The sequence below is a fragment of the Myxine glutinosa genome, chromosome 9 (assembly GCF_964187855.1).
Source record: "Myxine glutinosa chromosome 9, kmMyxGlut1.1, whole genome shotgun sequence".
Classification (NCBI taxonomy): Eukaryota; Metazoa; Chordata; class Myxini; order Myxiniformes; family Myxinidae; genus Myxine; species Myxine glutinosa.
The window spans coordinates 23,772,581-23,788,022 of record NC_136269.1 but is presented as its reverse complement, the minus strand read 5'-3'; the positions used below and the strand labels follow the sequence as shown (position 1 = coordinate 23,788,022).

The following is a 15,442-nucleotide window of genomic DNA, read 5'->3' as shown; positions in this document are numbered from 1 at the left end:
CGACTGTGTGCTGAGTGCAATTTTAGTCTTGTACAGCATTCATCTTGATGGATTTGGATTGGAATATTGCTACTCTCACCTCTCACATGCTATTCTTGCTTAGATTAAACAAATATACAATGCATATAAATAAAGGGTTGTAGTTTGTAAAAAGTAGATTACCTTAATTAAATCATTAAATATTTTGAAGGTAAGCCAAAATGGTTGCCTTTATTATTTTGACATTTGAACATAAGCCTTGGCAGGTGGCATTTGTTTGATCGGAGCATTGCTGGCCCACAGAGACCGGCCAAACACAGTGGTGAATGTGGAAGGTGATGCGTTTGGGGCCGGTATCCTCGATGTGCTGAACAAGCGTTACGCCAAGCAATGGGCATCGGTGGCTGAACAAGAGCTGCAGGAGGTGAATGCTCAAGCAGAGCCGAGGCAGCTGTCAGAGGGTCAACCACTTCTTACCCAAGGAAAGGCCACGGAACAGCGTGAAGAAAAATTGTAGAGAACACTGGATTTTGGTCAAGTTTTACTGGAATGCTGAAGTACAACTGTGCATGAAAACCTTACAAAATTTTTCCCACCGGTTGCAGCTCATGTTTGTAATCTATCTTCCTCTTAAATTCTAATATACACATGGGATGGGGGGGGGGGGGGGGCGGGGGGAGGAAGTTGAGCTTGGGCAGCATTGTTCTGGATCCGAGGAATAACCGCGAAAATTATTCGGACACGAACGTTTATATAAAATGAAAGCATATACAGTATTGATATGCATGTTTGACAGATTTGAGACAAATTCAGAGGTTTAATTTTTTTATTTTTTTTTAGAATGTTGAGGTTTCTGGAGGAGCTAGAATGCTGAATGGATCAGGACGTAACAGAACAAAAGGAACAGTAGAACGAGAGGTGGGAACAGCAACAGCTGGGTTGAGGGATAAAATAGAGGGAGATTTGGAGAAATATGTGATGTGGGGAAGAATGATACACAGGGTGAACAAGATGTATACAACCGCAAACTTTCTGGAAAGAAACTTGGAAAGAGGTGGGCTTGGGCAGGGTTAATGGGGGTAGAAAGGATCCATCAATTGCATGCAGGATAAATTGGCTCTCATTAGACCAATGGATCTTCCTCCAGAATGCAAAATTCCAGTGTTGACTTGCTTGGCAATGTACCAAGTGGGCTGCTTTTTGTTCTTGTGTGAGAACTGCTCAGCTTTATAATGTGCAGCACGAAGTCGGTTCTAGACAGTTCTTGTTGATGACGTCTGAGGGAGATTCCATTCGTACCGCAACACTGCTCGTGGCAAAAGTAATGTCGGACAAGTCTGATCAGAGCTGCATTTTCTATGTTAAAGGTCGCCCTGGGTAGTCCATATTGAGGCCTGTCTTTGTTTTGCCTCATTGGTTTGTTTGTTTGCAAACCAATATGCTGATAAGTTTGATAGAAGCCACATCCCAATTTCATCGTTGGACATTCCAGCATTGGTCATCCTGATTTGCCATCTTTGGGCTTCTCCGCCTGAGTACCATAGTCCGCCAATGGAAGTATGAAACAGTAATGTTACCTTCTCTAAACCTTGACCAAATGAAAGTTTAGTTTATGTCCTGATACTCCTACCTTGCTTGGTATGCAAAATTGCCTTGGCCTAATGATGAATGGAAAATAACTTGTGCATGGAGGGTTCTTCAATTTGTCTGGAAAAGAAAATTTGAATTTTATTCAGTATTTTTTTTCCCCTGCAAACAGCATTATTTTGTCGACATGCTTAATTTTTAACAGGTGTATAATATGATTTGGAAGTTAAACTCCCATTACAATGTTTGTGTTAAGTTTTTATTATTTATATATATATATATATATATATGTATATATATATCTATTTAAATTATTATTATTTTTAAAATTGGTACTTAAGACTGTTCTGCTGGAGCACTTTCTTGGCTCGTGTTACTGCCTTGGACTGGTTGCCACTCAGATGCAAGATATTCTCAACTATTGTGCGGGAATATTGAATTTTGTCAGGGTGCCAGCGATTGCTCGATTACTCTTTGCCCAGGACACCATCAGGTATTTTTAACGTGCACCAACTAAAACCAACAAAGGGATTTCCGGTTTAACATCCATCTGAAGAATGGTGCACACCACACATCGATGCCTTGCCCTGCAGTTTGGTGGTGACAGTTTGGCTGGGCCAAGATTCAAACCCAGGCTACACAGCTCAGAGGCGAGTGCGCATACGTCTATGCCATCCTGCCGCCACACAAGAAAAAAAAAAAAAAAAAAACCCTGCCGCCACACAAGAAAGATGTCAAGAAATTAGCAACTTGAAAAAAAATGAATTTCATTACAATCGGTCCACTTGAATGTAAGCTTTATTTTCCTCCAAATTTTTTAACAAGGTAGCAAATGATGCTTGACATTTTGTACCTCATAAATAAATGTACCAATAATAAATAAATATAGCCATATAGATAAGCTGTCATTTTAGAAGTGGGTTTTCATGACCGCATAATTTTTTTTAAATTACTATTGTTATTTCTGTCTGTGTTTGGACGCCTCTTTTTCATTCTTTGGGCATTGCTAAAATGCACGTGTTGTATGGACTCCATAATAATGTCATTTACTTTGACCTGGATGCAACGAAACTTCAGTGTAGATGTATCACGTCAATTTGGATGTGATTATTTTTATTTTTATTTTTTTCTGTTTTGTACAATTTTTCATCAGCAGTTTTTACTTTTTTATGTGACCTGAAACTTTAATTCGCTCTTTAAGTGAATGAAAATGAATGAATGCTCTTTTTTTGCTCTTTAAGTGTTTGGTAAAAAATAACTATTCAAACCTGATGTGCAAGGTACAATTTTGGAGCATTAAAGTACAACCACATCACAGCTGGTTTTTAAAAGGCATGTAGCATGAAGATTATTGTTACAATTTGACGTTTGTGTTACAAAACTTCTCCAGTAGCAAAAGTAATGAAGCTGTAATTGGCAATTCATTTTTGTCGACCAAATTCCAACACAACTGACTTTTTTTTCCATTAGCTTCAGTGGAAAGCTCGTGGAAAGTTACATATAGACCTTTTGAGTTGATTTTGTTGAGCAGCGACTTTAAGTACAAGTGCTATTTTATATTTTGGATACCCTGGTAGTTTCTCGTGTCGTTTTTCACTGGCATTTTATATTTTGTTTAACTTGGGAAAGTCAATAGCTTTTCCAATTCTGTACCAGCTTTCTTTTCTTTAACCCTTTTGTGCCCGGTAATACTACTGTAGTATTGCAGAATCATTCCAAAATATATAGTGCAAGAAACTTCTCTTAGAAAAAGAAACTTGTACGTCTCCTCTGATCAGACACATTGGCCATCCTTTTTCTGTAATGAGAATTACTGGGAGAACATTTTCTTTAGGCGTACTATATGTAGGACACGGGCACAAAAGGGTTAGGCGCTGCTTTTAAATGTGGGTCTGACTGTACATGTGTGAATATCATTGTGTATATGTGAAACTTTCATGATATCACCACCATCCCCCACGAGCTGTAAACGCTGCAATTCTGAGTAACAAGAACGAACATAGACAAAATGACGTCATCCTTGTAGCTCAGGATTCGTTTTGCTAAGGTTATCTGATGTGCCAGTATATTCATTGCCTCTTGTCATTTTATCTTAAGCGAATGTCGACAACTTGCTCTTACCTTAAGAGCATTGCATATTTTGAACTATGCGCTCATCGCCATGTCGTCCGAGGAGGTCCTTGTCGGACACGGTTCTGCAAAATTTTGGAAAACCTTTCGCAATGTGGAAACTTGATTTACTTTTCCAATATTGTTCAAACGAAAAAGAAATAACGATTACCAGTGGAATCCAAAGCACCACAAGTAGCTTCATACCATGTGCCCTTTAAAATGTACTGATTTTATTTCATTACCCAGTGTTGTTCAGCATGTAAATGTAATATATATTCTCCAAAACTTGAAGGCTCAAATGTTTTTGGTTTATACGAACCTGTTTACACGTTTTCAATTCTATTGATATCATTTCTTTAAAAGAAAAGCAAAGCCTCTCCGGCCTTGCTCCCCCAGCTCTCTCTGTGCTCTGTCCCCCAAATATTCCTACAGGTCGCACAAGATCTGCCAGCAACCCTCTGATGGTTAAACTGCCGAAATCTCGGCTCTCTGCTCACCTTCACTCTTTCATTCCTCTTTTCTCCCGCCTCTGGAACAAACTCCCACACTCCCTTCAATCCCTCTCCTCCCTCCAGGTCTTTAAAACAGCTGTTCACCACCATCTCTTATCTTCCCCCATCAATAACCTTGATCTTTTCTACCCCCGGTAATTCACCCCAGATCCACCTTGTTTGAAATTCCAACTTCTTTCCTGGAAATCCTGGCAGTGTCCATATGTTTATACCTCTCCCACCCCCCCCCCCCCCCCTTCACATGCCTCCCCCGCAAAGCCCTCTCCCTCCCACAGATCTCTCGATGTCTCCATGTCTCTCGGTCCCTGCTCTCAAATGTTGTGTTTGTGTCCTTCCCCCTCTCTCCCCATCTTGTCTACCGCTCCCGATGTTATTTGTTTTATGTGTCTGTTTGTCTTTCTGTGTGATTAATGTTCGCTCTTTCACGAGCCTCGATCTTGTATACAAAAAAAAATAAAAATAAAAATAAAAAAGGAATGTGAGGTTGCTGTTTTTCTTTGTGGGGAGGGAGTGTGGGGGTTTCAATGTATTTTTAGTTTTGCCTTATGTTAGGAAGTTTGTCAGATGACCTGGCCAGATGACCTGGCCAGATAGTAAAACGTATAATTTCTCATTTTTGGAAACTGCTTCATTTTTCTTTGGATTTATTTAATGTCCAAATTTTTTTGTAACAAGTGCAGAGCAAATGAAACTTGTCATTGGCATGATATTTTGCACTGAAAAAATTGTTTTAATGTTGGGAACTTCTTGGTATGTTGAGTTTCTATCATTTTGTCTGGGATTCCTGTTTGCCACTGACTTGTAAGGCAACATCTTTTTCTAATTCCAGTAAAAGTGAGACTTGATTTTAACTTTTTGTGAATGTGTACCCCCATCCCCTCCAAAAAGTGTAGTTGGTGCTTTTCCTGAGCAAGCTGGCCACAAAATTAATATGACGTCCATAATTGTTTTAATAGGACGAGTGAAGGACTTGTCATTTGTATTCCAGTGGTTTGCCCAGAAGTAGGTCCAGTACTGCCCAAAACAGTTTGTTGGTAAGGGTGACACTGGGTGGTTTGTCGTTGCATTCCCAGCAGGAGTTAGAGCAGGAAATTTGAATTTGGCCATGGTGCCGGTGATGGCTTGTCTACTCTTCGTGAAGGGCACCATGGGATCTTGAATAAACCACCTTTAGGATCTTGAATAAACCACCTTTAGGTGGTTTATTCAAGATCCCATGGTGCCCTTCACGAAGAGTAGACAAGCCATCACCGGCACCATGGCCAAATTCAAATTTCCTGCTCTAACTCCTGCTGGGAATGCAACGACAAACCACCCAGTGTCACCCTTACCAACAAACTGTTTTGGGCAGTACTGGACCTACTTCTGGGCAAACCACTGGAATACAAATGACAAGTCCTTCACTCGTCCTATTAAAACAATTATGGACGTCATATTAATTTTGTGGCCAGCTTGCTCAGGAAAAACACCAACTACACTTTTTGGAGGGGATGGGGGTACACATTCACAAAAAGTTAAAATCAAGTCTCACTTTTACTGGAATTAGAAAAAGATGTTGCCTTATGATCTTATGATGCACCATGGGATCTTGAATGTAAACCAATTAATGCCGGAAGATGGGACGTGGGCTTACACGAGTGCGCAAATAGGGGAATGGGATTACTGCTGATGCGAGTGCTGGTAGAATCTATGTAGTTGTCAAAGGGATTTGGATTTGGGAAAATCAATTGATGCATGCACATTGCACACATGATATACTTCACATGATATTCAGGGAATGAATGCCTCTGCTTTTTCCCAAAGAGGAAGGAAGTTACAATAAGTAACAATAATAAATTTAATACAATAAGTTACAATAATAAGTAAATCCCAAAGGAGGTTACAATAAGTACATAACGTTCAGGTCTATAACCAGCAGTCCAGGAGTAGTCCCAGTACTGGCAACCGTCGTAACTGCAACACCCAACACAGAAGCAAGGGACAAAATGTAAATGTAAATTACACAGGATTTTCCTGATGTTGCAGTACATTACTTTCACCTGATAGGATGGCCTAGAGGTACGCACACTCACCTCTAAGCTGTCTAGCCTGGGTTTGAATCTCGACCCAGCTAAAAATTGTCGTCCCAGTGTTTCACAGGCAGGGCGACTCATCAATTTGTGTGATGTCCCTCTGATGGACATCCCAGCTACCACCATTAGTAGGTGGATGCTAAAGATCCCCTGCTGTCCTCAGCGAAGAGTAGGGGAGTTATGGCCCCGGCACCCTGGCCAAATTCCAAATTTCCACCCGAAACAGCAGAGGAAAATGGCACGCCATCAACCAATGATGCTACGCCGCAGCCTTGTGCTGCATACGAACGAACACGAAGAAGCAGACAAATGTCTGTTTAACGATGCTGAGTGCAATTACTGCCAATGTGTCGGGCATATTGCCAATGCCTTTAGAAAGAAAAAGAGGTCTGGTAAGCAAATTTGTAAAAGACGAATGTAGTGCAACATGATTCTGAAGGCGATGATGGGGAGGTTTTGGACGACGTTTATTTCATGTGTATTTTCAGTTCTGGGAATAGGGGAATTCACCCCCGGGTAGCAGAATTTGACAAACATGGTAAAATGTCAAAATGCAGGTTGACACAGGAGCCTCCATTTCAGTGATGAGTGCCAAGTCTTTCAAAGACATTCGGTCTCAATCTCCAGTGGTGCATAAATCTGGGGGTTGTTCTACGCACTTACACAGGGAAGCTGATCAAAGTTGTTGGAACTATTGATGTTGATGTTCAATATGGTGGCCAGAGATCCACCATACCTCTCATGATCGTGGATGGCGTTGGCCCAAGTCTCGTAGGGCGGGACTGGCTGGAGGTGCTCAAGCTGCAATGGACTGAGATTTGTCACATTGGGATATCAGCATCCCACAACTGGATTAGGCAGAGTGAAGAACATGACTCATCACCCTCCATCTTCCAGAGCAGTATGGACACCCTTCTGCAGGACATTCCACACGTTAGTGTCTATATTGCTGACATTTCCATTTTGGGGGAGACAGAGGCAGACCATTATTACAGAGGTTGAATGGGACAAAAGAGGTAGGCAGCAGTTGAGATGGGAAGATTGTGTATGGAGGGATATCACTTATGAGGTGGGAGCTCGATGTCAAGGCTTGTCAACCAACTCATCCACCAAGTTTTGTCATAAATCGTCCAACACTTTTTGAAATATCATGCTATTATATACTATATAGTATATATCGTTTTTGGCCCGATGTCAATGGTGCAAGTGGTGTGTATATTGCAGACGTGTATTGACGCATCCGGGATCGCGTGTCGTGGGTGAAGCAATATGGCGGATGGCGCGCTTCCGGTGGTTTCAAGATCACTCAACCACGCAACGTTCGGTATTCTATCCACTTTGTATGGAGATTAGTGCATCAACTCAAGCGACTCTGAACACGCCGTTGATGTCAAAAGAAGAATAATGCGGATCGGATTAAAAGGAGAAGGTGTGTTGGCATCAATAAAGAAGAAGAAGAAGTCGAAAGGCGTTAAAGAAGAGGAGGACAGAAAAGCTAAAGGGAGAATAAATAAAAAAAGAGTAATAAAACAAAGCGCATTGGATAAAAGAAGAAGAGGATTCATAAAGCAAATTTTGAGAAGAATATTATACAAATATTATATAAAGAAGAAGAAAGTCCCACAATGCTTTGCGACAGGGGCAGGCGTTCGACAGTAGTGATTGTTTTGGCCGAGGACGGAACTCAGAAGTAATAACACAAGGTGATCGTTACAGACTTATAGTTAACACTTGGTGATCGTTATAGACTTGTAGTTAACGCTAAGATGGATAGTAAATCATCCACACATGAAGTGTGGGTAGCGTGGTTTGGTGCGGTGGCTACTCCGCTTTACTTGCCCAACGGAGCCACAGTTGGACAACTTAAACGACATGTCCAGGACAAGGAGGTAAGGTTTGATTAAATTACTTTGTGCTGTTTCTGAGGAATGTAAATAAACTGTCGTCCCAGGGTTTCACAGGCAGCAGATGAGATATTGATTGCGGTTGTCGATGCTGAAGTGGTTCAGGCCCAATGTTTTAACAGGACTACCTTTTCCTTCCGTGTAATAATAATATCAATAACTAGAATCCGGGCACTCGGTAGAGCGCATACCTTCGCCGCAGCTACTGTTCTGTACTTGGCATGGGAGTGTATGCGATGTGAAACTTTATGTGAAATGCGATCGATTTTTAAAAATCAGAATTTGAGCAAATCTGTTTCATTCGTCTGTTAATATGCCTCCCCGATTGACAAATCTGCAATTTGAATTTCATTTGAGGTTGAAATGATTGCGGGAGATCGCGTTATAGTGATGACGTCTTGGATGGACATCCTCTTCTTCAGTCGCTCATAACTTTGAGTGAAATACGATCGAGTTAAAAATAGTCAGAATTTGAGCAAATCTGTTTCATTCGTTTGTTAATATGCCTCATCTCTTGACAAATCTGCAATTATAATTTTTTTTGAGGTTGAAATGATCGCGGGAGATCGCGTTATAGTGATGACGTCCTGGATGGACATCTTCTTCAGTCGCTCATAACTTTGAGTGAAATACGATCGAGTTAAAAATAGTCAGAATTTGAGCAAATCTGTTTCCCAAAATCTAATCAAATGTGTCCCGTATAATAACCAATCATCCCACCAAATTTCATGCAATTCGGTTGAATACTTTTTGAGTTATGCGATTAACATACACACACACAGACATCTATCTATAATTCCAGTAATCTCTGTGTGTCTGTCTGTGTGTCTGTGTGTCTGTGTGTCTGTGTGTCTGTGTGTTTGTCTGTGACCGCTGTTTCTCGACAACCACGGGTCCGATATACTTGAAACTTGCCAGGTATATTGCTGGGGACCCGAGGATGTGCCTTTTCAAGGTTTGAAATTAATCGGACAAGTACCTACCGAGCTATGTCCAAAAAACGCTTCAACCAATCAGAGAGCAGCGAGCTATCACGTGTGCCGAACCGTTAATGCAATGCAAGCGTTAATGCGTTAATGCAAGGCTTTTCTTTTTTTCCCTCTTCTCTTTCTACTTTTCCTTGCGATTAAATTGCAAACAGCCAAAATACGTTGGCGCTAATTGAATAATTGGCCATTAACACTAAAATAATCGTAACTGCGATATGCCAACTTCCGGACAGTGCAGCCTTCCCTGTTGTTGTTGTTTGCAGCAGCTGTTTGCAGCAAGGCAAGGCTTTTCTTTTTTTCCCTCTTCTCTTTCTACTTTGCCTTGCGATTAAATTGCAAACAGCCAAAATACGTTGGCGCTAATTGAATAATTGGGCATTATGTTTTACAACTAATAAAAACGAATTTGCGATTCATTCGCTTTCCTGCGCGTTTGTGTACGCGATGGCGATTTCTTTACCAAACTCCGGAAGCCGTTCGCTTTGGACCGAACCATTGCATGTAAATAGAGGGGGGGGGGATTGTCACCACTCGCAAGCCGTTCGCTTTGGACCAAACCATTTCATGTAAATAGGGGGGGGGATATAATTTTAGATATATATATAGTACGGGCATGCCCTAGTACAAATAAATACACAGCGATCAAAACATAACCTTCCGCTTTTGCGAAGGTAATAATAATGATTATGTGGATAATCTCCGAGAGGAGCGCTTGTAGAGTAACAGTCCGAGGTGTAGATTACCCCAACAACTGTATTTTGAGTCTTTGCTGTTTTGGGGATTCCTCCTCTCCTGCCACCACCAACTCCCCCAAATTGAGGAGCGTTGAGACACATTATCACTCACACGATTAAGGTGTGTGTGTGTGTGTGTGTGTGTGTGTGTGTGTGTGTGTGTGTGTGTGTGTGTGTGTGTGTGTGTGTGTGTGTGTGTGTGTGTGTGTGTGTGTGTGTGTGTGTGTGTGTGTGTGTGTGTGTGTGTGTGTCAGTGTGTGTGTGTCAGTGTGTGTGTGTCAGTGTGTGTGTGTCAGTGTGTGTGTGTCAGTGTGTGTGTGTCAGTGTGTGTGTGTCAGTGTGTGTGTGTCAGTGTGTGTGTGTGTGTCAGTGTGTGTGTGTGTCAGTCAATCTGTGAGTTCAGTGTCTTCCCCCCCCCCCCCAATTCTCTCGGGTCCACCAAATCTCAGCCCCCCCCCCCTCCCTGTACACGCGTGTGTCCTCAAAGGGTTGGTCGGCAAAACCCATCAAGCCACGGGTGCCTTTTCCTTAGCCCATACCAAAGCCGCCCAGAAGCTGTTTTAGTCGAATGTTATTGGATCTCACGGAGCTCGGTTCCCCACAGGCATAACATGGCATAAAAGGAGTTGCCAAATCCTGGGTTTTTGCTCTCAGCATGATGAGGTTGGAGAAACCCAGCAAGCTGCCAGGCCAGGCCGCCTCCCAGACTTTGGGCACCACTTGCACGGCCCTCGGCCCCACCAAAGCCGCCGTGCACTCTGATCTCACCTCGTTGGCATGAATCCTCGATCTCACCTAGTTCTCTCACATCCTCAGCGGACAGAGCTCGACAGGAGGAGGTCCATCAAAGCCCAGGTATTTCATCCCGGGAGCATGTGGCCTACAAGTTCCACCAAACCCCAGAACCAGGCCGCCCAAACGCACGTCAAACGACACGACACCGACCACCATCTCGTCCCATCAAAGCTGCCGTTCTCAGTTCAGCCTTTACTGTCTTTGGAACTAATTTATTCAACACAGCTCCTGGTCTTCTCCATCCCAGGCCAGAGAGAGGTGGCACGACCGGCAAGTCATCTTTTGACGATACACCAAAGAGCCCCTGGAAAAAAAAAAAAATTGAGAGCCAGAAAACTTCACAAAACGGTCCATGATCGTGATCCATAACCCATAATCGTGATCCATAATTACCAAAATGGAGGTGGATATTTCGAGACCTGGAAGGACTCTGTTCCACCAACTGAATCCCGCATATGGAGATAACAAACACGCACGCACACCTTAACCTAACCACACCTAACATTTAACCTCGCCTAACTTCACATAACAATGTATAATGATGTAATAATGTAGGCGGAGGCATATCGGTCGACGTTGCGACATCGAAGCTCTGTGCCGTTCCAGTTTTATTTATTTTAATTTCACTTTTAGCAACTGGAACAACTTGTAATCTCTGTCAAAAGCACTTTTTGCTTCAAACTCAAAATACGGCACAACTAGGGATGATCACTTTACCTAATTGTGTGCAGGAATGTGTCTTGACAGTTGAAATTGTCCTTGTCTAGTTAAGCATGTCGTCAGGTTTCTGTAGTCTTTTCTTTTATTATTAGTCCCCTACCGGTGTACACCGGAAGGGACTATAGGTTTGCACGCCGTCCCTCCGTCCGTCAGTCCGTCAGTCTGTCCATCCGTCACGCAAAGAACAGTTTTCCGGACTTTTTTTCTAAACGCTTAATGCTAATGATTTCAAACTTGGCACATCGTTTCCTCATAAGTTACAGATCAAGTTCGAACTTCACGACGTTTCGATCATTTTTGACAAAGTTATGCACTTTGAACTTTGGTAATTCTGATAATTCTGATGATCCTTAACTCGGTGCCATTTTAAGTTTTAATTTCCTTTAAAAAAGATTTTCTCTGCAATAATAGGACCGATTGAGATCAAATTTTCACCACAGGAGGGACTCGGTCTGTAGAATATTTGAATGCTAATTATGACGTCACAGGTCACGTGGTTCGGGCGCCATATTGTTTTTCGTGAAAACACGAAAACCCCTTTTTCTCCAACGGCTGAACAGATCGAGGCCAAACTTTGCAGGCAGGATCGCATACCCATGACGAACAAAAAAAGTCAGCGAGCATGACGTCATGCGTCACATGGTTTCAGAGTTATGACGTTTTTAAGCATGAACCTTTAAAACCGAGCCCCTCCCTCATTTTTGATCCAATCGAGGGGAAACTTCACAGATCTGTTCCGCATGTCAGTCTACTAAAATGTCCTTTTGGAATTTGCGATAGCTCACGTGGTTTGGCAGATATCGTTAATTAAACGAAAATATTTTTAAAATGGATATCTCTTGAATCGCTTTATTGATCGACGTGAAACGTCATACTATAGTAGACGCCATGAAGAGTAACAAGTGTGCAAAATTTCAAGATGATTGGATGTACGGTCTGGAAGCTATAAGTTGTTGTTGCGTGAAGAAGAAGAGGCGTCAAGTGTGCGGATTTAATTATTTATCACGTGTACAGACTGAAAGCATCGTTGGACACGACCTGTCGCGGTCATTTTAACCTCAAATAAAATTCTAATTTAAGATTTGTCAATAGCTGAGGTATATTAACAAACGAATAAAACAGATTTGGTCAAATTCTGACTTTTTTAACTCGATCGCATTTTGACAGAGTTGTGACAAGCTGAGGAAGAAGAAACCTCACATTGGCTTCTCCAATGTGCCATAAAAAAAAATGGATATCTCTTGAATCGCTAGTACCTCAGACCGTGAGTTGGTAATAATTTATATAATTCACACAGTGCAATACGTGCAGGCCACTCCACGGAGCGACCTTGCGGGCTTATCAACGAGGCGAGGCGTGACACACGTGTCTCAGCATACCTCGGATCAAGTTTTAAAACCAGCATCAACCGTGCATAAATTTGCATATTCGATCATTTTTGACAAAGTTATGGCACTTTGAACTTTGGTAGGGGACATGTATTGCAGCGCAATACTCAGAATGCTTGTTTACTTTGCTGTGTTCGCATTGTTATTATTATTAAATCATAATTTTATGCCATTGTGTTTTTTGACTTTATTTGCACCTCCAGCAAGATTATATTATCGATTGACCATAAAAAGCGCACCACAATTTTGGTGTGGGATCCTGATTTAATTAATCCATAACCGTACTGTACCGTTCTGCACAGGGCTAAAAACGAGATATATCGGTGATGTTTAAATTTTTAAATACTGTACCAAATATGCATAACGCTTGCTATATTTGATGGTTTTCCAGAGTACCCATGGGTCAATCCTTACGAAAGGGGTACCAAACCCATGACATGGACCTGTGGTGATTTCGATTTTGATTTTGATTTTCTTCAAGTCAAAGTTCAGAGCTATGTTTTTTTGTCTTTCATCAGGTTGACCATGCAAACAACATTTACATTGCTGCAAGTTTACCGGGGTTTTGCGGGGCTGTAATCGGATCCATTGCTTCTTCGTTCGTATGTCGCACAAGGCTGCTGGGTAGCATCATTGACTGAGGATACAGATGTGCCGCTGATGCAACGCCTTCTGCTGGTTAGGACAGGAATTGGGATTTTGTTCTGGGTGCCGGTGATAGCTCACCTACTCTTCACGAATGAGGAAGGAGGCATCTTTAACGTTTGCCAACGAATATCGGCAGACCGGATGGACGTTAAACGGACATCCGAGGGATGGCACACACTGATGAATAAATCGCCCTGCCTGTTTAAAAACTGGAATGACAGTTTATAGCTGGTTTGGGATTCAAACCCAGGCCAGACAGTTTAGAGGTGTGTGCGCGTACCTCTCGGCCATCCTTGTCAGCCCTATGCATTGCTGCTACCCTCATTTAGCTTGGTATCACCGATACTGTTAGATGTTGTTCTGAGTCTTCCATTATTTTGTTTTCATAGGGTTCGCAAATTGAAGACTTTTGGGTTTCACAAGATGGAAGGCGGGTGGAAGATATGGAGGTGGCATGTCCAGGGAAAGTGTACTATTTGCAGGCTCGATTGCTTGGTGGAAAGGGAGGTAAGAGAAAGGGAGGATTTTCTCCCCATGTTGCGAATTGTTCTGGAATTGTTTCATTCAAAGTGATCACCGATTGGGGAGGAAAGGGGAGGTAAAATTCACATGAATATCCTGATGGTCACAATTCACATGCTAATTGAGGTTTCAGTCTCAAGCGATTTTGGCCTAAACTATGCAGAAATCAAGTCAAAACATTTGTGTGGAAAACATTCTGCTAAATCAACCAGAATTGGATTTCAAGGTTCTTAAAACATGACCTTTTCTTTACTTTCCCAAAAGTTCATGAGTCTGCTGCAAAATAAACATTATATCGTTTGATCTATAAAATGTGTGATGTGAGCTGAGGTCAAAAAGTGGATATCTACATAATAAATGATGACTGTCCGTCCACCTCCGAACTACTCCTTCGGTTTTGGGGCTAGCCCTGACAAACTTTCTATGGAACCTTTTGGGGTCCTAGCGGGTGCCCTAAGGTGTGTGTGAGGTTTCATAAAAAATATAACTTGGGAAAAAATGCGAGGGGCATAGAAAAGGCCTCTTTATATGAAAGGTGTCATGTGGCAAAGTATAGAAAAGAAGGGACATTCCATAGCTCATAGAACATGCCAGACGATAGAAAATAGAGGACATTCAAAAAATCTCGTGTGCATGCTGGACTACCCTTGTGTTCTGAGGAGGAACCAAGTAATGCTCTAGAAATGTTCATATAAAGGGGCGCCAATTTGATTCATACAGCTGCATGAAGAAGTAAATGTATTTTCAATCCAGTTAGTCGCTTGGTTTCAAATGGACCACTTGATTCGTACGGATGCATGAAGAAATTTGCAATCCAGTTAGTCTTTCTCTAAAATAGTTGGTTTCCCAATTCAGTGACTCAATATGCAAATGCTGTTCAACTTTAAATTCAATCCGATGAAAAATGACAATTTTAGAAGTTCGACCTCAAGATGACCATTGACCGCAAAATCAATAGGCTTCTCAGTTGTGACGACCTCTACAACTTGGTAAAGTTTCATGACTATTGGTTTAGAATTGTGACCTGTAGGCGAGTGACAAACAGACAAACAAACAAGAAATATGTCGTGCATAGCACGATACTTGCAAAATCTCTAAAATACGTTGTTGGCCTATGTTGACCTCAAAAATAATTGGTGGTTGAATTCAATGACCTGGTATGCAAATCCTCTTAAAATTTCAACTTTATCGGATGAAAATGGAGGATTTTAGAAATTCGGCCTATGTTGACTTCAAAAATACTTGGTGGTTGAATTTAGTGACCAGCCTGGTGTTGGCTTAGCGGTTAGGGCACTAGCTTGGGATCCTCGGATCCTGAGTTCGAATCCCGGTCGATCGCTGAATTAACACCAGGGTGGTTGACTCAGCCTGTCATCCTTCCGAGGTCGGCAAATTGAGTACCAGCTTGCTGGGATGAATGATCACGGTGTGTACCCCAGTTTAGAATAGGTACACTGTATCCCTGCACATCGTAAGAGGT

General features: G+C 42.0%; 2 protein-coding genes across 3 annotated transcripts in view; both read left to right on the top strand.

Moving 5' to 3' along the window:
• The window catches only part of LOC137411810 (neutral amino acid transporter A-like), a 272,303-nt gene extending 270,502 nt beyond the window's left edge, over window positions 1-1,801 (top strand). Inside the window, exon 8 of the mRNA XM_078784196.1 lies at window positions 283-1,801. Within this exon, the coding sequence (XP_078640322.1) occupies window positions 283-496 (214 nt within the window). The 3' untranslated portion in view covers window positions 497-1,801. The remainder of the gene's footprint in view (window positions 1-282) is intronic.
• A 6,083-nt stretch (window positions 1,802-7,884) lies between these two features.
• Window positions 7,885-15,442, top strand: part of SDE2 (spliceosome associated SDE2) — a 41,094-nt gene continuing 33,536 nt past the window's right edge. The window contains exons 1-2 of one of the 2 annotated variants that reach the window (XM_068129447.2): window positions 7,885-8,151; window positions 13,830-13,947. In XM_068129447.2, coding sequence (XP_067985548.1) covers window positions 8,029-8,151; window positions 13,830-13,947 — 241 coding nt within the window. In that variant the 5' untranslated portion in view covers window positions 7,885-8,028. The remainder of the gene's footprint in view (window positions 8,152-13,829; window positions 13,948-15,442) is intronic. The other variant, XM_078784197.1, reaches the window with a different exon arrangement.